The 23,316-nt window shown below is 37.9% G+C and overlaps 1 protein-coding gene across 2 annotated transcripts in view; it reads left to right on the top strand.

Moving 5' to 3' along the window:
* Window positions 1-23,316, top strand: part of USP24 (ubiquitin specific peptidase 24) — a 61,131-nt gene that overhangs the window by 30,943 nt on the left and 6,872 nt on the right. For both annotated transcript variants that reach the window (XM_040565258.1, XM_040565257.1), the window contains 34 exons: window positions 647-732; window positions 881-974; window positions 1,234-1,389; window positions 3,685-3,782; window positions 4,531-4,626; window positions 4,782-5,010; window positions 5,349-5,508; window positions 5,766-5,921; window positions 6,490-6,560; window positions 7,326-7,486; window positions 8,328-8,389; window positions 9,118-9,309; window positions 9,509-9,626; window positions 10,498-10,642; window positions 11,056-11,175; window positions 11,500-11,625; window positions 11,805-11,903; window positions 12,125-12,207; window positions 12,430-12,571; window positions 12,980-13,099; window positions 13,489-13,709; window positions 14,110-14,234; window positions 14,851-14,992; window positions 15,340-15,490; window positions 16,759-16,854; window positions 17,514-17,617; window positions 17,746-17,859; window positions 18,615-18,711; window positions 20,127-20,243; window positions 20,830-20,922; window positions 21,268-21,370; window positions 22,260-22,381; window positions 22,905-23,018; window positions 23,240-23,305. In XM_040565258.1, the coding sequence (XP_040421192.1) occupies window positions 647-732; window positions 881-974; window positions 1,234-1,389; window positions 3,685-3,782; window positions 4,531-4,626; window positions 4,782-5,010; window positions 5,349-5,508; window positions 5,766-5,921; window positions 6,490-6,560; window positions 7,326-7,486; window positions 8,328-8,389; window positions 9,118-9,309; window positions 9,509-9,626; window positions 10,498-10,642; window positions 11,056-11,175; window positions 11,500-11,625; window positions 11,805-11,903; window positions 12,125-12,207; window positions 12,430-12,571; window positions 12,980-13,099; window positions 13,489-13,709; window positions 14,110-14,234; window positions 14,851-14,992; window positions 15,340-15,490; window positions 16,759-16,854; window positions 17,514-17,617; window positions 17,746-17,859; window positions 18,615-18,711; window positions 20,127-20,243; window positions 20,830-20,922; window positions 21,268-21,370; window positions 22,260-22,381; window positions 22,905-23,018; window positions 23,240-23,305 (4,179 nt within the window). The remainder of the gene's footprint in view (window positions 1-646; window positions 733-880; window positions 975-1,233; window positions 1,390-3,684; window positions 3,783-4,530; window positions 4,627-4,781; window positions 5,011-5,348; window positions 5,509-5,765; window positions 5,922-6,489; window positions 6,561-7,325; window positions 7,487-8,327; window positions 8,390-9,117; window positions 9,310-9,508; window positions 9,627-10,497; window positions 10,643-11,055; window positions 11,176-11,499; window positions 11,626-11,804; window positions 11,904-12,124; window positions 12,208-12,429; window positions 12,572-12,979; window positions 13,100-13,488; window positions 13,710-14,109; window positions 14,235-14,850; window positions 14,993-15,339; window positions 15,491-16,758; window positions 16,855-17,513; window positions 17,618-17,745; window positions 17,860-18,614; window positions 18,712-20,126; window positions 20,244-20,829; window positions 20,923-21,267; window positions 21,371-22,259; window positions 22,382-22,904; window positions 23,019-23,239; window positions 23,306-23,316) is intronic.

Below are 23,316 nucleotides of genomic sequence, written 5' to 3'. Positions count from 1 at the left end.
CCCTTGGATTTGAAGGGGATGAGGTAGCAAGGGGGTAGTAGGGCAGTACACAGCTTGGGTGGTGGAACAGATACAGGAAGTTGGAACAGAAGCTTTTTACATCAGCTTCAGTATCCAGTCCTTAGCCTAGGTTTCCTTTCCAACAGCAATTGAAACAAAGCTTTTAAATGCACAATTGTCTTACACATTTGGATTTGACTTTTAAAAACTATTTCATCACTTAGGTACCAAGCAGGCTACACTAATCTCTGAGTCTTTTTTGTTAAATCCTGGAACAAGCAACTCTTGACTTAATTTTGAGGTTAGATACTTGACTGGAGCAGAGATTTCCAGACCTTCACCATCCTTCACCATTAATAAAGCTGCAGTATGAAAATAAACTAGAAAGTATCAACTAGCATATTCAGACCACTCCTAGCCTGCTTTGTATGTGGACGTTAAATAATAGTTGATGTCAAAATTTGCTTATTAAAAGGGAAATGGGGTAATAGCAAAATTCAGATAGTCTCAGTCTGGAAGGTAGATGGATTTCACAGAGCCAGGTTGACGTCTGGGTCAGTTGCTTCAATGAAGAGCTCTATTAAATTACTTACAACAGAGTGCGGAGGACAAAAATAACACCTTTGTATTTTTGCTTAATTCTCAGGAGAAATCCCTCCCTGGAGTAGTCATGGCTCTCGTGTGTAATGTGTTTGATATGCTTTACCAGCTTGCCAATCTAGAGGAGCCAAGGTAAGCAAGCAAAGTGGTTATCAAATATTGAAGAAATGCTCACGTTGCAAAGCTCAAATAGTTGCTTATTTTATAGTGTGTAAGTATTCACCTGGCCACAGGGTGGCTGAGCCCTCTTTTGCCTAAGTAATTTCTGATAACTTTTCAGAATAACTCTGCGAGTGAGAAAACTTCTGCTTTTAATTCCTACTGACCCAGCTATTCAAGAGGCACTTGATCAGCTTGATTCCCTGGGAAGGAAGGTATGGATTAAACAATACCAAATGCTGGTGAGCTTAACAAAAAGGGTTTTACTAGCAGATTTATTTTATCTGTAAAATGACAATCTTTGGGTTTGAAGCTACTGCAAAACAATGCTCATCTTAAGGATTAATGACATGTTTCTGAGCATGTGGAGATGAAAGGGTTGTTATAGGGATTATATGAGATAATATAACGTTGCCAATTATAACAAACTGCAGTAGTCTAAAAATATTTTTTTCTGTGACTTATTCCTCCTAGAAAACACTGCTCTCAGAATCAAGTTCTCAGTCTTCAAAATCCCCTTCCTTGTCTTCAAAACACCAACATCAGCCCAGTGCTAGTTCAATACTAGAAAGTCTTTTCAGATCTTTTGCTCCAGGCATGTCCACCTTTAGAGTACTCTACAATTTAGAGGTAAGAAAACAAATTTTCTTCTTTCATACTTGTTTCTGAGTGCTAAGGTTTAAGTAGATCAAACTTTCGTGGGCAGGAGGCCTCAAGTTCACCATGACGTTATGGAAAATGCACATGTCGAGTTGTAGCCTGTTTTTCTGTATACAATAAATTCCCCATAACAGAAGGGGTAAAAAAGTTCCATTTTAGAGACTTTACTGTGAAGCCATGCCTCTTGTGATCGTAAGGTGGAAGGAGTATTTTAATTTATGTGGAGAGAAGCAGAGAAATGTTGAAATCCTTACCGTTTAGGTACAATTCCTGCCTGAATCTCTAGATACTTAATGAATTTTTTGTCATATAAAAATGTTGGTCCTTTTAAAAATGAAAGGGAGTAGTTGTCTAGTTTAATTGTTTCTACTCAAATCCTTTTGAAAGGTTGATTATTTTAAGGGAGAATAATACTAGAGATTCAGAGGGAGCTGGCAAAAAGAATGCTAATTTTCCTTCTACATAAGTCTACCATATTCTGTCTGTAGAGGCTAAGGAGGAATATTTCTTGAAGCATTCAGCTGTGAAGAATTTTCACTATCCAAATGCGCAGGGCTTTTACCCAGGAGCTTCTGGCCTGTTTTAACTGTGCATGCAAAGTGAGTGGAATGCATACAACTTTTTTAACCCTAAGTATTCTCCTCCGTAAGTTCTTTATCCAGAAGTCTGAAAGACTGGGTTGGACACTGTAAAAAGGTTCTTTCCAAGTGCTCAGTGCATGGATTTTAAAGAGAATGAGAGGGTTCAGTTGGTGGTGTTCTTACGTCACATTAATCTGCACACTCTAGGAAACTGGGCAGTGTCTAGTTCTGCTCACAGATCCCACTGTTAATAAGGACACGTTACAAATGCAGTCTGAACAATGTGAAGTTGCAGGACCATTGCTAGCAGCTTCAAAAACAGTGGACAAAGTTACTGTTCTGTCCTTTTCAGCGTGTGCCAAGATTGCTGTAGGAATTTTGTTATAGTTGCCTTCCTTTGGACTTCTGCAGTCTTAACATTCACTCTTGATCATCCTACGCTCTGACATCCCATTGCAGTGGTAGGGTTCCTCCTTTTTCTGTCAAGCTGGAATGAAATATATTTGTCTCTAAAATGTGTTAAGTTCTACAACTGAAAGCAAATGGCTTAACTTATCACAGCAAGGATACTCTGTTGAACTGGCAGGTTATCTTACAGTGTGACAAGATGGCTATCTACTTCTATGCCAGAGAAAATAATGAAAGCAAGCAATAAATTGTTTGTTTTTTCTGGCAAGGAATAAGTAGTAGTAAATTGGATTAGATGCGTAGATTTTATGAGTGGACTTGCTCTTCAAATCCAGTCAAGCCAGTTGGAAGATGCGTATTGTCAGAAAAAGATGTCATGGTGTTTTATTCCCCCAGTTGGTAACCTGTTCAAACATGAGGAAACCAGTCTGGAACATTGGGGTAACTGCTTTCTGAAGAATGTGCACAGCAAATTTTAGAGCATGTGAAAGATGAAAATTGAACCTCTGAAACAGATAATGTTGTATCATGCAGTGTTGTAATAAGATTTCATACCTGGAACTCTGTAAGCCATGCTTCTGTTATGTGAGCATGGAAATGGTATATTTTGTTTTTCCATAAGCAGCATTTTTGGCTGTACATGCTGAAGGGACTTTTCAAGAAACCAAATAACTCCTATATTTTTTTCTATTTATTTTGGTTTTAAAAAAAGTGAAATTGATTATAAATGTACCAACAGACTGCAGAATTCTACGTCCATATTTCCGAGTGTAAGTGGATTCTGTGAAGTTCAGTGCTGACTTAAAACAAGAGGGATGATGCAGAGGTGAAGTTCACAAGGGCTGTAGAATTATCTGGACAATCTCTTAAAAAAAAAAGTAAATAATAATACAGTTGTGTTTCAGAAGACATGAGTTAATAAAATACCCTAGAAATGGCTTGCTTATGGCCTGCTGTCAACTGAAAGTCTAGAAAGGAGAAGGATTTGTGCTCTTAAGGAGTTCCTTCTGAGCCTGAAGACACATTTCACAGGCTAGAGTATGTACTTTATCCTCTTAGTAAATAAACAGCAGTGAAGATAAAAATGCCCTTTGATACAGGATAAATATCTGTAGTAGTCTTTGCTGTCCTGGATATTTTTAGTATGATTTCTTTACAAACTAGAGCTTCATAGAGCTGTATTGTTAATTCCGTTAGTAGTGGATTTTTTCTGCTATAGTTTTGACCTTCAGCAGTAAAGGAATACTAAGATTTATGTGTGGATACTTTATTTTAGGTACTGAGCTCCAAGCTGATGCCAACTGCAGATGACGAAATGGCAAGAAACTGTGCCAAGTCTTTCTGTGAAAATTTCCTCAGAGCAGGAGGTTTGAGGTTAGATTTCAAAATCTTGACTCTATTTGTAACACTTCATTTAGTTAGCTGTTCTCTGTGGTTCTGCTTTCCATGCTGTAGCACGCTTGTATGGTTTTGAGCTGCTATTTTTAGAGGAAAAGTCCATCCAAAGCTATCCTTTCATTAGCGAGTGCCTGGAAAGATACCATAGCTACCATAGTAATGTAACTGAGTATATCATGTTAACACCAAAATAAAGATAAGCACAGATAAGCCTATGAAGTGTAGCTTACACAGAGGTAGTTACATGCTAACTATTAAAATATCCGTTATTTCAGTTCAAATTTGTAAGTGGCTACATTACACATACTATGTCCTGCATATACACCAGCAGACAGTTTTTAGCAGTCAAAAGCGTAGATTGTGTATTGGGAACCAAATTAAATTTGACCATCTCCAAAATCCAGACCCTTCAGGTAAGGTACAGGCATTTGGAAGACCTGGCAACACTGCTTATAATTGTGTCAAAATTGTCAAGTATGAGTTGCTCTTCAATTTCTGTACCCCATAGATCCTGAAGCATTTACCAGCAGGAACAGAAATCTCCAATCTGTAAATGCAGGAGGGGAAAATAGGGATGTTAGTCTCCAAAGCTGCCAGTTTGGCAGTTTTAATTGGCATTCAATTGAGTGAATAAGAGGAGGGAAGGATGGAGATAAATTAATTGCACCTCTTTCCTAAGTAAAATACTTTGAAACAGAGCCTGTATTATTGATTTGTTTTTAAGTTTGGTGGTGAATGTGATGCAGAGAGATTCCATCCCATCAGAAGTAGACTATGAAACCAGACAGGGAGTCTATTCCATCTGCCTGCAACTTGCAAGGTAAGTAATTGCTTCTCATCAGATTGAGTGCTACTTTCTTGGCTTTTGGAGTGTCCCTTATAATATTTAAGTTTGAAATAGAACTCAAAGTATCAGTTATTCACTTGCTGTGAACATTCAAAAATAAGCTTGACATTTCTGCTCTGTGAATGTAGGTTCTTGCTTGTTGGCCAGACAATGCCTACCTTACTGGATGAGGATTTCATTAAAGATGGGGTAGAAGCATTGTCCTCACGCCCCTTCCGTAACGTCAGCCGGCAAGGAAGTAGGCAGATGTCCATTTGTGGAACACCTGAGAAGTCATCCTACCGACAGCTCTCTGTGTCTGATAGATCCTCCATTAGGGTAGAAGAAATCATACCAGCAGCAAGAGTTGCCATACAAGTAAGGAAGCGTTTGATAATTTATGGTGATGTAGCAGTGTGATCTCTGGTGGCAGCTGTATAACTCCTGGATTTTCAGTCAAAAGTCCACCTTCTATACTAGTTCTTGCCCGGGCTCTATTTAAAAGCCTCTGAAAATCCATGTTATCAGTCTGTCTTCCCTACCTTTATCTGGATTTTAACATCTAACTTAAGGCATCCTTAAGCCTGGTTAGAGAAGAGAGAAGAACAAATCCAAATGTGAATTTGACATGATCCAGAAGATACATTCCTCTTATCCCTATGATTAACAAAGGCTGTCGACCATCATAGAATTAACACTGTTTCTTGTTCCTTCAGACTATGGAGGTGAATGACTTCACTTCCACAGTGGCTTGCTTCATGCGACTTTCGTGGGCAGCTGCTGCAGGACGACTGGACCTCGTAGGAAGTAGTCAGCCAATAAAAGAAAGTAACACTTTATTTCCTGCAGGGATTCGAAACAGACTTAGCAGCTCAGGTAGGTTACTGTGCCTAACATCTTTTAAAACATCTTTATTGAAGAAAGCATTTGGAAGCCATCTTTAGGGATGAAAGTACTTGGTTTATTCTTAATTTAACACCTGTGGAGTGTGAAGCTGAATTACGTAAATCTGAGAAAAATGTTGTATGTTCATGTCTCTCTTAGAGAAGACTTAAGTTGCAGGTAACTGACCAGAGGCTGAAGATAACTGAAAAATGTAATGGATTATAGCACTTGTTCGTTTCTTAATACAGGAAGTAATTGCAGTTCAGGAAGTGAAGGCGAGCCAACAGCCCTGCATGCTGGTATCTGTGTGAGACAGCAGTCTGTATCTACCAAAGATGCTTTGATTGCTGGAGAAGCCCTGTCTCTGTTAGTAACCTGCCTTCAGCTACGCAGTCAACAGCTAGGTATGAAATAGAATTGGATTGCTTGGTATTTGGAGTATAAGTAGGGGGGGAAAAGGCTTTTGAAGATGGTTTAAAAAACAAACATAGAAACTCCTAAATTTATAAGTTACCTTCTCAGCTCAAGTGAGAAACACAATTTCATTTAAAAAATGCAATTTTTTTATACCCAGGACTGAACACTAGGTGGCATGAAACAAGGCATGTGGTGCTGTGCCTTAGTGAAATGCACTGGGAAAACTAACTTACTGCCAGTATATAAATATTTGTACTGGCTCTGAAGGACATAATTCTGCACATGCTGCTGTTTGCACAGCTAATGTTTAGTACTTGAACCTTTGTGTACAAGAAATGTAAACGGTGGTGGAAGGAGAAGGAAAATGCTGTTATGAGGTAGTGCCCATCTCTGACAGCAGGAGATAGAGAAACATGCAAATACCCGTTCCTGCTTTTCGGTATTGATAGGAGGGTATTTCATATAAGTGCTATATGGTATTTTAATGTAAGACTGTAACTGAGTGATTTTAAATGATTATTCTAGAAAAGATAACCTCGTATTCTTCTGTTCTAGGATCTTTTTACAATTTGCCTTGTGTTGCTGATTTTATCATTGACATACTGCTTGGATCACCAAGTGCTGAGGTAAGGGTCTTTGTCTGAAAACTTCTTAAATGTTTCAGTGAAATGTGTACACTTTGTCCATTTCATGTGGTCTGAAGATAAAATTGTTCATTACAAGTATTCCAATATTGTTTGCATAATTTTACTTTGTGTAATGACTAGCGATTCCAGTACTTAGTGCTGTATTGATAACAAATGCTGAAGTATTGCATTCTTTAGGCTTGTATAATCCATGAGGCACACAGCTGTGATTTGAATAGTCTGAAAAAACTTTAATTTTGGTAAGACAGATGCTATAATACTAGTACCTTCACCTCCTCAACAAGGGGAAGTCGCGAGGGAATATTGTCTCAAAAGATTTGGGTAAGATCTAATGGACTCTTCTGGACTTTTAGAAAAAATCTTCCAAATGTCAGAACCCTATTAAAATTTATTTTTTCTGATTTGAGATTATTCTGGATATTCAAAAATTCAGAGATTTTTTTCAAGCCACACTTATTTCATTTCGTTGCATCCCACCTATTTTGTATGAAGTTGTTGCATCTTTTCACCCTTTATCTGAATTGATAGTCTGTGTTTAATAAAGCATCAGAGCTGTTAGCAGAGGGACGAAAGTGGTTTGCTGCATCCCTATAAATAGAGAAGCCCTGGTTGGTGGGTGTGGAGCTCATGCTCTAGTTTCCGCAAGATTTTCGGTGTCTGGGTTTTGTCAGATTTCTAACCAAACAAGTGTATTTTTGGCAGCCTTTGAGTAAGGTCTAGTGTTTGACAATGATACTTTTTCAGATTCGTCGTGTTGCCTGTGACCAGTTGTACACCCTTAGTCAGACTGACACGTCAACTCACCCAGATGTACAGAAGCCAAACCAGTTTCTCCTGAGTGTGATTCTCAGTGCCCAGCTGCCTCTTTGGTCACCAACCAGCATCATGAGAGGAATTAACCAGAGGTAAGGCAGATGTGTGTTTACTGAGGAAGGAAACCTATTGCTTTTTTAAATCAGTAGTGCTTTGGAAGCTCTGAGGTGTAAGTGAATAGGACTTTGTTTTTGCAATTCTCTGAAAAGTAGACATGCCTGTCATACCCCAGAAAGTTCAGGAAGTATGTAAATTGGAGGGAAGTAAAGCTGGATTTTTAATGTACAGCTCTTCCTCTGTGAACTCATACAGTTTGTTTTTCTTTAACGTCCTGGAGGCTGTAGTTGCTAAATAGGCATTCTCTTTCTAGGATTTTCTTGTGGTAGTCAAAATGAGGCCAGAGTCCTGAATGAGGTGAAGAGGTGATGGGATGTATGACAGTAACATGGAATTTTTTTTGATAGCGTTGTATAGATCCAGAACAGAAATTGATGCAGAAGGGCCCAGCTTTTTCAATAATGTCTGAACAACCAACCTCACCTGTTTTCTTGTTTGTTAACCATTATACCTGCAAAGACTCAAGTCCTGTTGACATGTCCCTGACTGGCCAAAGACTACTGATTATACCTGTCTAGAAGAATTTCTAGAAGAATCTGAGTAGAGGAGTAACTGTGAAGCTAAAATATGTTGGTGTTACCATTTGATATCTAACTGTTATGAGGTGAGGGAAGAAAGCAATGTTAAATGTTACTCCAAAAATAAATAAATCAGAAGCAATTGTTTTAAAGCTGCAGCACATGCATAAAGAAGCACTACTGAGACAGCTACAATGCTTGGATTAGATGGACAGAGCACGTGGGCCTTAAAGGTAACTGCTTAAACTAAAATTAGAAACTTTTTTCTAAAATATTCTTTTATTTGTATCTTTTCTAGACTTTTGTCCCAGTGTACAGAATACTTTGACCTGAGATGTCAGTTATTGGATGACCTGACATGTAAGTACATTTAGGTTACTGCCCAGACAAACATGCTGTTCAGATTGCAGCTTCTAGACATGTCTTCCTTCTGTTGACAAGATGCAGAATGTAGACTTTATGAGGATTAACTTTGTTGTGACTTGCCAGTGTGCTGGCCATTCTGTGTTGTTAATGCCTGACGCGGGCCATTCTCGGTGTTCGGTAACTGCAAGGCAATTACTCCTCTTGGAAAGTGAAATGAGTTCCTTTGCAGAAGGTGCACTTTTTACATATTGTGAGGGGAAATTAGACCATCTGTTAGGCTTTCAGATGGAAGTTCAGAGATGAAAAATTATAGTAAGATAATCAAGAGCCTTAAGTTAGGTATTATATTTATGTCAGTTTCCCCCATGAGGAGCTATGAAATACCTACCTGTATACTCAGCTTGCAGAGTAAATCAATCTCTGCAGCACCTTCCCCATAAGGAGAATATATATATAAACATATTACCGCTCCACACTGCCTGTACCCTCTCAGAAGTCAGTTTGACCTAATTCAAGAAACCTTTCCAAGAATCTATTCCCTTTCCTGGGAAATTCTCTCATTGATTCTTTCCTAGTCGGTAACATAGCAGCACATGAGTGGAAGTCCAGTTCAAAAGCTGTCTACTCTTGTTTGAGACCTTTGTATTTAAATTCTACACTTATACATACATAGAACTGCTGATTTTTTTTTTTTTGTGGGGGTGTCCCTTTTTATCTTGTAGCATCAGAAATGGAGCAGCTAAAGATAAGCCCGGCTGCCATGTTAGAGGATGAGATCACCTGGCTAGACAACTTTGAACCCAATCGCACAGCTGAGTGTGAGACCAGCGAGGCTGATAACATCTTGTTAGCAGGACACTTAAGGCTCATCAAGACTCTCCTTTCACTTTGTGGAGCAGAGAAGGAAATGGTTGGTAAGTATTCCTTTTTCATTCTAAAGTGGCTAGACCAGCATGAATTCTGCACAGTGTTAAAAATTACGTAGGAAATGTGTAGAAGATATAAGTAGAAGATATAATAATATATCATTAGAAGTGACAGAGCTGAAAGGAATAGCATTGGCAGTTCAGTATGTAATGTGTTCAACAGTAGATGTGGATTACTGTGTTACAGGTTCATCTTTGATTAAGCCGTTGTTGGATGACTTCCTCTTCAGAGCGTCCAGGATTATTCTGAACAGCCATTCCCCGGCAGGCAGTGCTGCAATCAGTCAACAAGACTTTCATCCAAAGTAAAAATTGCTTTTTTTGTTTGCCATGGGTTTTGTCCAAGTACTCATGAATGTAAATGTCACACTGGGGCTGTAGATACATGGAGTTCATACCAATGTCGGAGCTTTCTCCAGAGCATACCTTCCCAATTTATACATTTCCTACATAAGTGTCCAAATAGTGTTTTTTTGTAAGCTGCATGTTCTTGGTATCTTTAATAGGTTTTTAAAGTTTCATGTAAGTAACTGGCATTTTTATTAACTATAACTACATTTTATTAACTATACCTTAATGTATTGTTCCATTGCTGTTCATCTCAAGCATTCTCTCGTTTGCTTAAATAAAGTCTTTTCTTCGGCCTTCAGAAGAAAGGGCTAGTGTGCTTGATCCATTGAAGAGTTAAGTAAAAGTGTTTTCTACTGGCTTGGCACACTGTAGGTCTAAGGTCGCCACTTCCAAGCAAGGAAGCTGTCTGGTCTAGCTCTTCCAAAGCTCATCTCAGTGTACGTGAGTCATTTTGTCTCCACCAGTGTTACAGTAATAGAGAGAATCTGATTGTTAGTCCTCAGAGGTGGAACAAACTGTCTTCTTTTTTGGGCACCTTGCTTCCTTGCTACTGAATGTTAAGCACAGACATCTTCATGTCAGTAAGAAAGGCTTATTTAAAGGAGTGTTTCTGGGGCTGCTCATCCTCTGATTGCTTTCCTTCCCCTCTGCCTCCCCAAGAAAGAAGAAGGAAGAAAACACTCTGCAGTCTCTGAGGAGTTTTTTTTAGCATTTAAACTAGTCCTTTGGAACAATTGTCACTTGTTCTGAGTAATATGGCTTTCTAGAATTAGAAATAATTGAGTAATCTTTAAAAATAGATCTCAACTGTGGTTTGCTTTTTAGGTGCAGTACAGCAGATAGCCGATTAGCTGCCTATGAAGTGTTGGTAATGCTGGCTGATAGCTCACCTTCCAATCTTCAGCTTATTACAAAAGAGCTGCTTTCTATGCATCACCAGTGTGACCCTGCACTTACCAAGGAGTTTGACGTAAGCAAGAAGCCTTTTTTTTAATTTGCATTAGCGTGATAGCATTAGTACTGTATGATCTACTGAACACGGTCTTCAATTTAAAATTACAAAAAAGCAGACGAGTAAATGAAGACCCAGTTGATCTTTCTGAGAAGCAAATACTCTTGTGAGTCTTTGTCAATTATCTGTATAAGAAAGAAGTGTTGCCTAACTATCACCAATTTCATTTAGATATGTTTTAGGCTGCTTTTTCAGTTTTATGCTGAATATTAACTGTATAAATGAGCAAATACAGCTCTTGTGATATTTCAGAATTTTCCTGGTTTTCCATAAAATAGCACAACAGTATTTTATAAAGGTGATTATAAAAAGAGATAATGTTGGAGTCTCACGTGTCCTGTAACTAAGACAAAAAATGTTTCTCATTCTAGTATCTTCCCCCAGTGGATAGTCGCTCCATTTCAGGATTTGTGGGACTGAAGAATGGTGGTGCTACTTGTTACATGAATGCCGTCTTCCAGCAGCTATATATGCAACCTGGTCTCCCAGAGGTGATTGGTTCAGTGTCCTGTAAAGTCCTTTTTTCAAAATTAACTGTCAACTGAGCTGCAAGTTCATTTCACCCTATTTGTAACATGAATTCTTCTTTTTCCTTAAAGAAAGAAGTGTGTATATACATAGTGTCTATGTATAAATATATATAGTGCATATACATAGCACATATACACTCACACAAATGATCGCTTTTAACTTGTCATGCTGTGTCATGAAAACCTAGTATTGGTATTATTAGGAGAATATTAGTACGAGCAGGAGTAGAATATTAGAAGTATTAGTTCTTGGCAAAGTTAGTAAAGTTATTTGTTTCTTCCCAGGCCCTGCTTTCCATTGATGATGATACAGACAATCCAGATGACAATGTGTTCTATCAAGTTCAGTCTCTTTTTGGTCACTTGATGGAAAGCAAGCTACAGTATTATGTACCTGAGAACTTCTGGAAGGTATTATTTTTGTTTAGAATATATACTTTCCTACTTAAACTTTTTTTTACCCTTTTCTCATTGCAGAATTTCTAGGGATAAAGTTCTACCTCAAAAAGTCAATATGTAGAAATAACGCTTATCGGTGAAGTTTTTTTTAATATTTATATGGAACTGCTACCTCTTTATACTTGATATAGATCTTCAAGATGTGGAATAAGGAACTTTATGTTCGAGAGCAACAGGATGCTTACGAGTTCTTTACCAGTCTTATAGATCAAATGGATGAGTACCTCAAGGTAAAAACCTCAGGTTTCTTTCCTTGTTTACATGTTTCTCTTGGTAGTCAAGTCTATTCATTTCTGTCAGTCATTTTTTTTCTTTGGAAAAGAAGGCAGAGAACCACTTGACTATTTTGTGATCTAAGTAATATTCAGAGGCTTAAATTTCATGCTGTATACTTGGTCTTTTATTCTGAATAGATATATATAACTGATGTCTAATTTTTTATCTTCAACAGAAAATAGGAAGAGACCAAATATTTAAGAATACTTTTCAAGGTATCTTTTCTGATCAGAAGATCTGCAAGGACTGTCCTCACAGGTAATGTTAATTTTAGTGCATTAGGTAACTTGTTGTGTGCTGCCATAACTATTACAATATGTAGGTCAAAATAGCACAAAAAGTAATATGCCTTTGACTGTAAGCATCGTTGCTGTTGATAGCTACTGGGCAAACACAGTATTTCCTACGCATGTCTTGTTAATGCGCTTCACATAGGCTCTTCTCTGTCAATGTCTTTACCATTTTTCTTCTTTACTTTAGGTATGAGCGTGAGGAAGCCTTCATGGCTCTCAACTTAGGTGTGACTTCATGTCAAAGTTTAGAAATATCGTTGGATCAATTTGTTAGAGGAGAAGTTTTGGAAGGAAGTAATGCATACTACTGTGAAAAATGCAAAGAAAAGGTATTGTTTTTAATGTATGTAACAGTATTCAGCTGTAGCTTGATGTTTTCTTAAGCATTGCACGGTCACATGAAGCCGTATTTAAATACAACTTACTCTTTTTAATTAAAAAGTTAAATCCAAATTCCATGTAAATAGCTTTCTTCGTTTCTTGTAACTCATACTGTGGACTAAACATTTAGAGGGATGGCAGGATGGTACAATGTTTTGTAATGTACCAGACCACTGCACAAACATAACTGCCACAGTACCCTGTCTGTAGGTGTTAACAGTCATCCTATGGTCATCCTACCTTCAGTAGCTGTATTGTGCATCAGTTCAAGATGGTTGGAATCAGGCTTCTATAGAAAAATGTTAGAGCTTGCTTGAGCTATATAGGTAGAGGTGATATTCTTTTGTCTCTTTAAGAGGACTACAGTGAAGCGCACATGCATTAAGGTCTTACCAAGCCTTTTGGTGATTCACCTGATGAGATTTGGCTTTGACTGGGAGAGCGGTCGTTCTATTAAATATGATGAACAAATAAGGGTAAGAAAACTATTGGTTATGCTCCCCATTCCCACCATCCCTTCCACTCAGTGGAGTGGGGTGCACTCACCCTTCCTATTCATATTCCCTTCTTTCCTCCACATTTCAATGCTGGACTCTTGAATATGTAGAACGCTTACAATATGATCACGGTACAGAAAATAAGTACTTCTACAAACTTTGCCTGCAGCATTCTCAGAGTACTTTCAGAAAGCAAAAGCCTCTGCAAAGACATCTTAACTTCTGTGTCATAAGGATTAAAAGTTGTACTACCATGCTTTCCCTTAGCACTTCCAATATGGGAGTATTAATACAACTCTTAAAAAAAAAAATTACATTAAGCAAGTGCATGTCAAAATCTCTGTTTAATCTAAAATATCTCTTCACAGTTTCCCTGGATGCTAAACATGGAGCCTTACACTGTGTCAGGGATGGCTCGTCAGGATTCGTCTTCGGAAGTGGGGGACAATGGTAGAAATGCGGATCAAGGAAGCGGAGGCTCCCCAAGGAAGAAAGTTGCACCTACAGAAAACTATGAGCTTGTTGGTGTGATTGTTCACAGTGGCCAGGCACATGCAGGGCATTACTACTCTTTTATAAAGGACAGGAGGTAATGTCCAAGAAGACTCGCATAATGGCTTTGAGAGCAGTCTAAAGACTACTTGTTTTGGGAAGGTATAGTGAGCCATTCAGAGCTCTTTTGGAAGCACTGGTCTTTCTTAACACCTAGCAGAGTTGTCCACATTATCAAAATATCAGGAATTGTTATGTGCCTTGTATTGCAATGAGGACTTCCTGTGACACTTACTTGTGGGTGATGTGCTTCTGTTGTTTTTTAATCAATTGGTTTTTGGAATCCAATTTTATCATTGAGTTAAGCTTTCTATTTCTTGTCAAAACAAATGTGAGTTCAAGGTTCTCATTGCTAGGGTATTTGGGGTGGTTTGTTTTTTTGCTAGACAATCAAATAATATTGCTTCTGTTCTGTTTCTGTTCTTTTTTTATTACAGAGGATGTGGAAAAGGAAAGTGGTATAAATTCAATGACACCGTTGTTGAAGAATTTGAGTTAACTGATGAAACCTTGGAATATGAATGTTTTGGTGGAGAGTACAGACCTAAAGTCTATGATCAGTGTAAGCAGAAGTGAAGATGAATTTACAGTAGCTTTGTTTCATATTAGTTCTCAATAGAGCTAAGTTGATTATATCTACTTAGAGTGACATGATCTAATAATCCTTCCCAAACTTGTTTTCTGATTTACTGAAGGACATCACTTGTTATGTCCTAATATGTTCTGCTATGGCCTAAAATATTGAACCATATTCACTGTTGTTCAGCTCTTTGTGAACTGAATAGCAGAGGAGATTCAGAAGTAAAATGGCATGTTATTAAAAATGGTTTAAAGAAAACACAAAACAGGCCTTATTTTAGGCTAGTCAAAATGCGTGTAGAACATGGTGTGGGATTGTATAGTTGAACTTTGCAGTGCTTTAAGGAATTAATTCCAAACGTATTTCCACCATTATTCACTTACTTTGTAATTCTAATAGTTATCTTTTTAAAATACATATGCTCTTTGTGTGTGCACTGTTTTTTATTATTCACTAACATAGACTGATGCTTTGATCTGAGAAATAACTTCGTACGGCACAGTCTGTATTGCTCGCACACCCAGTTTCATTCCCCTGTAGGAGTGAAGAGGGTGCTAAACCTTCAAAGGCTTCTGTTGAATGCCTTTTCTCTCATCAGCTAATCCTTACCCTGATGTACGTCGGCGGTACTGGAATGCCTATATGCTGTTTTACCAGAGAGTGTCTGATCAGAACTCTCCAGTCTTACCAAAGAAAAGTCGAGTGAGTGTTGTGCGTCAGGAAGCTGAGGACCTCTCCTTGTAAGTTTCTCTTGTGTCTGTAAAGACTTATCCTATATTGATGTCTAGACCCTATCTCCAGAGCTAAGGAATTGAATAATTCTTGTTCAACACAGGAGTGTACCAATCCTTCTGGTTTTCTTTAAGCTGCTTAATTGAATATTCTTTTATTGGTTTTATAAGTTCCTCTTCCATACTCCTGTCACCATTGGAATAAGAAATTCAGGCTGACTGACAGCCTCATAAATTACTTAGACTGTCATCTGAATTTGCTTTAAGATGATACTGGCTCTATTGTTATTTTAAAACTTGAACTGCAGATTTGTCATAGAATTTCATTATTGACCTTGAGCTTCTATATATTTTAGATCTGCTCCATCTTCACCAGAAATTTCACCCCAGTCATCACCTCGACCTCACAGGCCCAACAGTGATCGCCTATCCATCTTAACCAAGCTGGTTCGGAAAGGAGAAAAAAAGGGGCTTTTTGTAGAGAAAATGCCTGTACGGATATATCAGGTAGAGAACTCTGCAAGTTGCAAATAAATGCTATTCATACAAAACTTAAGCTCATAGGAAGAAGATGACAATTTTGAAGGTGGCCTTGAAGTAATTCAGTTATTGAAAACAAAGCTAGAAAGTAACTCTAGATTCTAATATGAAATTCTTAACAAGCTGTTCAGTGATACGTTACTGTACATTTTGCTGTCCCTTTTCACAATATTGACCAATCATTCCTTGCTTTGAAAAAACTGCAGGCAAAGTAGTCAAACATAAGATGCAGCAGCAGTTAGCATGCAGACAGGGAGAGATGAGAGCAGAGAAGATGCTTCATTTAAAGTATGTTTGAAGAAGAATGGAGAATTCACAAATTAGTTATCCTCTAGTTCTCAAGTTTCACAGCAATGTAAAAGGGAGGAAAACTAAGAGAAACCACAGCCAGCTAATTCTGTCTGTTAGCTTACGTAATCCTCTCTGTGTTCTCCAATGGGAGAACAAAGATATTGAAGACAGCACTACAAGTCAGAGCTGATAACGGAGGTGTGATGGCACTAACAGAGCAGTGAGAGGAGGAAGGTCTGTGTCTGCAGGCCTGCAGGTGTGGTGGGGGTGCAATCTTGCATGTATTTGGCCTTCTGAGCACAGACCACCCTGCTGATCTGGGTGCAGGAATGCCAATGTTACACCGAGTAAACTGTGCCGGCTATATACGGCCCTCCACCTGTACCAGGGCACTGGTACTCACTTTAGGCATTCCAGTATCTGGGGTTGTGTTACTACAATAAACATAACTTGGCTCAAATTTATTGAGAGTCTTTCAGCAAAATCTTGTTTGATTTTTGTTGATCTTGTTTGATGGGGGTCTTGGCATGTTAGTACATCACTGGCATACCGTGGTACGTGTAAATTTGCTAAGCAAGGCTTTCAGATTTGAAGTATTTTTGGGGGGTATTTTGTTAAAAGCAAGCAAAAAAATGGAATTTAGCAGCAGCTTCTTCCTTTTCCTTTCCCATAATGGTCCAGTGATTAAGTCTGTCAGTTATCCTGTGTTTTGCAATGTCCTTTGAAGAAAATCACTGGTTTATATGAATCTAAGCTTCCCATGTGGTTTTGCCCTCCACCGAAGCAGTGATAACAGAACAGTAGTATTAACAGAATAGGTCTGATACTGGTTTTTAGACACCACACATATCTTATGGGTAAGATGAAGCATTAGAGAAATGTTCTTTGGCATTGTTTTAATTTCTTTTTTTTGCGTTCTTTTACTTCAAAAAAAAATTCTACAGATGGTGAGAGACGAAAACCTGAAATTTATGAAGAATAGAGATGTATACAGTAGTGACTACTTCAGTTTTGTTCTATCATTAGCTTCACTGAATGCTGTAAGTAACTAGATTTTAATCTTGGAGTACTTGGGAAAATATTGGGTAGACAGGGCCACAGAAGAGCCATGACAAGAAGAAAACGAGAAATATTTTGTGACTTTGCTTTTCCAGCTGAGAAATTCCTTGACACCTATAATTCTTCACTTTGATAGCATCTGTCTCAAAGCTGACTCCAGCCTCTTGTTACAGAAGTGGGAAAATGCCATTGTGTAAATGCATAGTAAAATTTATGAAATAATACTTTTTTAAATTGATGCAAACTAAGCTCTAGAGGGACAGAAATTCCCCTCTGTATCGAATATCCAAAAACCAGTGTTAGTCAGCTCGAAGTTGATAGACCTTCACTTGTTTCAATACAGTTTAGTCTACTAAAGTTTTTCTGAATATAGTTATTGATTAATAAACAAACCATCATTTATTAAATTTATGAAATCTACAGACTTAGTGGGCCTTACAGTAAGTTTGTTCCTGTTTTAGCATATGTCAGATTAGCATAGTCAGCACTGGAGACTGGTTTTAGCACAGAAGAATATGGTTTGCTTTGTTTTCCAAATGAAGCCAATTACTTGAATAGAACATGTTCATGTATATATAGGAGATGGCATAAGTGCTGCAGGCATAGTTATGCTCTGGAGTAAATTTAATGTTTCTTTCAGACTAAGGTAAAACATCCTTATTATCCATGCATGGCAAAGGTGAGCTTACAGCTGGCAGTCCAATTCCTCTTCCAAACCTATCTCCGAACCAAGAAGAAACTCAGGTAAGAGCTGACTGTGGGAAAGCCACTTCTGGTTTACCAAAAAGGAATACATAATATGAAACATTGCTTAGGTTTTGGAGGTGATTTTCATTACTACCCCTGGTTTTGTTCCCCTTTTTTTTTTAAAGGGCTGATACGGAAGAGTGGATTGCAACCATAGATGCACTGCTCTCCAAAAGCATTGATGCATGTCAGTGGTTAGTTGAATATTTCGTTGGGACAGAGGGACGGGAGCTTGTGAAGTAAGTACTGGTAATTCAGACTTGTGTGGTGTTTTGTGTCTTGTGTATGGATGAAGCTTCATAATAACATGATCTGGCCTACACTGGTGCATTGCCAAGGAGTTGACTGTGTGCATTCTTTAAACAGGCACTCTAAATTATCGCTTAGGTTTTTATGTCTAGTATTTTCCTCTGTCCAGCTTTTTCAGTGATTCTGAAAATCTAATAAAATGGTGCAGTGTATGTGAAGGATGCAGGTGTTTAATTCAGAGGAGTGCCGTGGAGTGTGTGTGTCTAGTCACTCCTGCAAATAGAGGGAAAGGAGAATGTGGTGAATTGGGGTAAGATAAGTTAAATACATATCTGACATATCACAAACTACAACGTTTTTCTCACCATCAAGATCAGCTAATAGGTGTTTTCAAAACTCCTATGTCAAACTCTTGGAAAACTGATAAAAGAGAGGGATGTGTCAATCTAAAGAAAAGTATCTCTGAAGTTTCACTGAAAGACAGGATCATATGGTACCTCTTAGATATGGTACCTCTTGGTTTTAGATTTTTTGTTCTTTGAAAGTAATTATATAGTAGTATTATAGGTTTTAGTTGTGACAAACGGGAGTATAGGAAAATAAGTTAAAGCTTATCCACAGAAGTATGATCCAGGAGTATTTGAACTGTTATCCTTTTTAAATGATAAATACCATGCTTAACCATAGCAATTGAATGTACACGTTGATTTCAGTTCCCTTTGCATCTTCACCTTTTATTTTCCAGAACTTTCCTCCTGGAATGCAGTGTGAGAGAGGTGCGAGTTGCTGTAGCCACTGTTCTCGAAAAAACTCTCGACAGTGCCTTGCTTTATCAAGAGAAGGTTAGTGACACCTCCCCACCAGTGATGCTGTTGATTGTCTCTACCTCAGCTCTTGCTTCCACTTGAAGGCAATGCTATATGACTTTGTAAATGACAAGGTGGAAGGCTCACACACTTGACAGGCTTGTAGCTCTTTCTTGAATAAGTTAATTCTTGTTTGTCCCTACCCTGTAAGGTAATATGCTGCTGTTATTCTTAGAATTTAAGTTTGAAGGTGTAAACAATTCTGCCTCACTTCAGCTTGTTTTATAAACTGACATCACATTCTGTTTGAAAGTTTGGAAACTGTTTTCATGAAATTTATTCTTTTTCTGTAACTCAGAGATCCTAGAAATCAGCTTTAATTTTTAACTTCTCCTTCCTCACTCAGTCAGAAGCCCATAGCAGTAGTAACTGGGCACCTTGTTCCAAGGAGAGATTAGAACTATGGTTATTATTCAAAGGTTTAATTTTCTGTTAGAAAATCTTGGCAAGTAAGTTTGGGAAGTGTAGCGTTGTTCTATTTGGCTCATTTTAGCATTGTAGGAAAACCCAGCAGGAAACATGTGAAAAGGGGTCACTTGTAAAAAAAAAAAAAAAAAAAAAAAAAAAAAAAGCTTGAGATTCATCTGTTGCCCTTGGGACACCTGACCATTTGTATAAAGAATGCAAAGAAATATAGTAGACGACAGAAAACATTACTGACTGAGCTCTCAGTGGGGACTTTTGAGTGTCCAAGTCTTGTTTAGTCTGAAGTAATTTTCTTGCATCAGATTTTAGGCACCGCTGTTGTACAGGCTGTGATAAAGTTTTTCTTATTTAGAGCTTTAAGGAAAGATTGCTATAAAGTCCTCCAAGTTGAGTAGGATAGTAGGGAGATGAACACTTACAGTATAGCTTGAGAGCTTCTGGTTACTTCCTCTTGGCTGTTAGTTGCTATCTGTTAACTAAGATGTAATAATATCCTAATGCCTTTCATGTGCTTTGATGTAAAGTAAACACTAAAATTGCTTTCTGCATATGTGAATGTGGTGCTATGTTAGCCTGAGATACTGAGTTATGATTTACTTCTAATCCGGTTTATTTTATATTACTATAATGACAGGAACATTTAAACATCAGTTACCACTTGACTGATGAGTAATTTGAATCGCTTTAAGAATATTGCACACTTATGTAACCACTGAGTCCCGTTTCTTTAAGCAAGTTAACCTGCATGCTAATGCTTTCCTTACTTTCCTGTTTAATATATGTACATTAACTCAGAGTTAAAAATGGTAAGGTTGCAGTCCTATGTTAACTATTAATATTAATCACAGCAAGCATATTTGATGATACATACCGTTTTGTTAATCAAACCCAAAATTTAAAACGTAGGAATTCTTGTATTTTAAGCAGGAGACAAACATTTAAATTCAAGTTAATTGTTTTCACAGTTAAAAAGTCTACATCAGTTACTGGAGGTGCTACTTGCTCTACTGGATAAAGATGTTCCTGAAAACTGCAAAAACTGTGCTCAGTACTTTTTGCTATTCAACAATTTTGTGCAGAAGGTAAGCAACCATTTATATTTTTTCATGTTACTTTAATTTTAACGAACTGTAGTAAAACAGCTAGTCATCCATCTTAGTAGAAGGTTTCAACAGCACAGTGGAATTCCTCTAGAAGAGTATTTGATTTTTGTTTCAGGGTTGCTTTTTTCTTTTTAATAAGTGGCTTTGAACACTGATTTAGGATAAAATCATCCAAAAATATACAAGCAGTGCATGCTTATTGGAGATGTCCAGATTCTGAATGTTGGGGTGTTGTTTCTTGGTGATTTTTTTGGTTGTTTGGTCTTTGTCTCCTCTAAAACATATTAATGGTCTGGGATAGTTTTTGTCGTATAGGAAGCAGAATGAACGACTGAACTGTGCTGTTTACCCCAGTATGAGTTCTCTCTATCCCTCTATTCTTTTTTCTTTTATATGACAGTTATTTTGCATGTGGCAGTTCTGGTCTACTTTATATAATGTGCTGTATATAACGAGACACCTTTTTAAGGGAAGGTGCAGTGTTCAGCACTGTTTTTCTTTTGTGCCTTACAGCACTAGTTCTTCGCCTGGATAGGAATGTAACTTTTTATTATTGTCTAAACAGCAGGGCATAAGGGCTAGCAGTCTTCTTCTCAGACACTCTGCTTTGAGGCACATGATCAACTTTCTCCTTGGTCCTAATCGTCAGAGTAATCAGGTAAAGCTTATGTAGTCATTCAGGGTTTAAGATGCTTACATTATGGGCAAATACTTTTCATGTGATAAAATAGACTCTTCCATGGATTATTCTGCAAACTTCATGCAGGTCTTAAAGATTGCGTGTGTGCATAGTAGTTAACATAGAAAACATAGTAGTTAACGTGGAGAAATGTCTGTATGGACAGAAGTGAGTGTCATTCTTGGGATAATAAAATTTTTAATGCATTCAAAGTCTTGAAACATAGAGGTGGGCTGTTAAGGACGTTGCTTTGTTTTGACTTAACAGGAGTTGACTAAATCAATTAATTGAAACTTAATTAAATCTCTCCTTTGGCTCAAACAGAACCGCAGATGGAGTTCAGCACAAGCACGTGAGTTTGGATATCTTCACAATACTGTGGCGCTACTTGTTTTGCACTCTGACGTCTCCTCACAAAGAAATGTTGGTAAGAATTGCATTTTTGCCTTCTGTGACATTTCATTTTGGTTACTTTAAATGGGAGTAACTTAGGCATCAGCAAGGAGAAATAAAATCACTTCAGATTTAAGGCACTGGTTTGCAGGTACCTTTGATTACTCTTTATTTTTCTGTACAAGTACTGAGAGGCTGTAGCAAACAGCATTTACAGGCATTGGGTGGGGAAAAAAAATCTTGAGATGAACATTATTATGCCCTTCCCTCCAACACACACAGCCGCATTTGCCTAAAAGGTCTTTCTTCATGTGGATGAATCAACTTGTCTGGGAAAGACTTGCAGCCTGCCAGGCTGTACTTTGCCTGCATTTGTTATGTCTTTTGCTAGTTTTAAGGGGAATATTTGGACCAAGCTACTGAATAATAAGCAATAGAATGCTCTCCTGGATATTTTTTACAAGAGACAGATATCTAAATACTCATAATAAAGAAATGAGTTCAGATCTTCAGTGCTCTGAAGGAAGCATTTGAAGTTTTCTTTTTGAAAGAATCATTTGATGTTTTTTTCAAAGGTTTAAAGTTTCTGGAGTTGGGGGCAGTCAAACACTGTAAAGTAACAGAAGAATAATAAATGTTTGGAATGTGCAACAGTGGGAGTGAAATTAAGACTCAAAGTCCTGATAGTAAATATGAACATCCTGCTTTGCTTTTTTAGTGGTTCATCTCCCAGTGTTGTCAATAATGTAAATGGCACGTTAGTGTAAAAAAAAAAAAAAAAAATTTATTTGGAGTGGTACCATACAGGCTAGTTGAGGTGACCGTCATTAGACGTGACAGGATGCCAGATGAGCGGCAGTGTCTTCAAGGTGTATAGAACAGTCTGATTTATTGCTGGATTGTTTTTCTATTTGCTGTTACAGCTCCTGGTCTCTTTAAGCAGCGTCCACCTCTAAGCATAACTACTTCAGGTCCACTTTTGACGCTCCATGGGGAAGTGGAAGCCTTGTTATTCCTGTCTGAAGGAAAACCTTACTTAATGGAGGTATCTGTTCTAAATTCTACCCTGCTTGAACCTAAAGGCTTGTCTGCCATTAGTTCTTTGAAGTATCTTTATGTGAAAAGCACTAAATGTTAAAAAGCAGCCAGCTGGGAGTATGTGGGTTTTATTTTGAGCCTAAAGAAGAAAGCACCTTTGGTTTGTTTCTTCTTGACACCTTACTCTAGTAAATCCCTAAGCTTTAAGGTCTAGTATGAGTGTTTACAAAGTTAGCAAAGAACGTATTTTACAAGTGTCCATGCAGTCAGTTACCATATGTTAGTTGGAGGTGCTAACTTGGATCGCTGTGACTTAATGGGTCATGCTTGACTCAGACCCTTAGAGGCGGGCAGCAGGAGCTGAGTGGAGTGCTGTGCGTGAAGAGGTTCAGCTCACTGGGCCATGCAGGTGCTGGGAAGAAAAGAAAAAGCAACCATTTCTGGAAAAACCTAACATTCTATTATAAACATGATCCATCTCTTGAAAATAATTATATGGCTGTGTCTGAAATTGTTTATCTTTTTGTTAGGTGATGTATGCGTTACGAGAGCTAACTGGATCCCTGTCAGTTGTCATTGAGATGGTGGTGTACTGCTGCTTTTGTAATGAGCACTTCTCCTTTACTGTGCTACACTTCATCAAGGTAGAGATGATCAAGATTGTTTCTTCTAGGCTTTCGTCATACTGTGTCTTAGGTGTTAAAATGGTGCTAGGGTCTGCAGAAGAACAGTACAAATCACGGGATTTGAGGTGTTTTTTTGTGGTTGTTTAACTTCTGCTGTTTAAAGTAACTAATTTTCAGAAAGTCTAGTAATTCTGTCATCCACACGTTTTACTATCTAATTCTATATTTCTTACTTGCAGACTCAGCTGGAAACTGCTCCACCTCATGAATTGAAAAATATATTCCAGTTACTCCATGAGATACTGGTAGGTGAATG

This window comes from Cygnus olor, chromosome 8, assembly GCF_009769625.2.
Source record: "Cygnus olor isolate bCygOlo1 chromosome 8, bCygOlo1.pri.v2, whole genome shotgun sequence".
Lineage (NCBI taxonomy): Eukaryota > Metazoa > Chordata > Aves > Anseriformes > Anatidae > Cygnus > Cygnus olor.
This window is presented reverse-complemented; position numbering and strand designations above follow the sequence as displayed.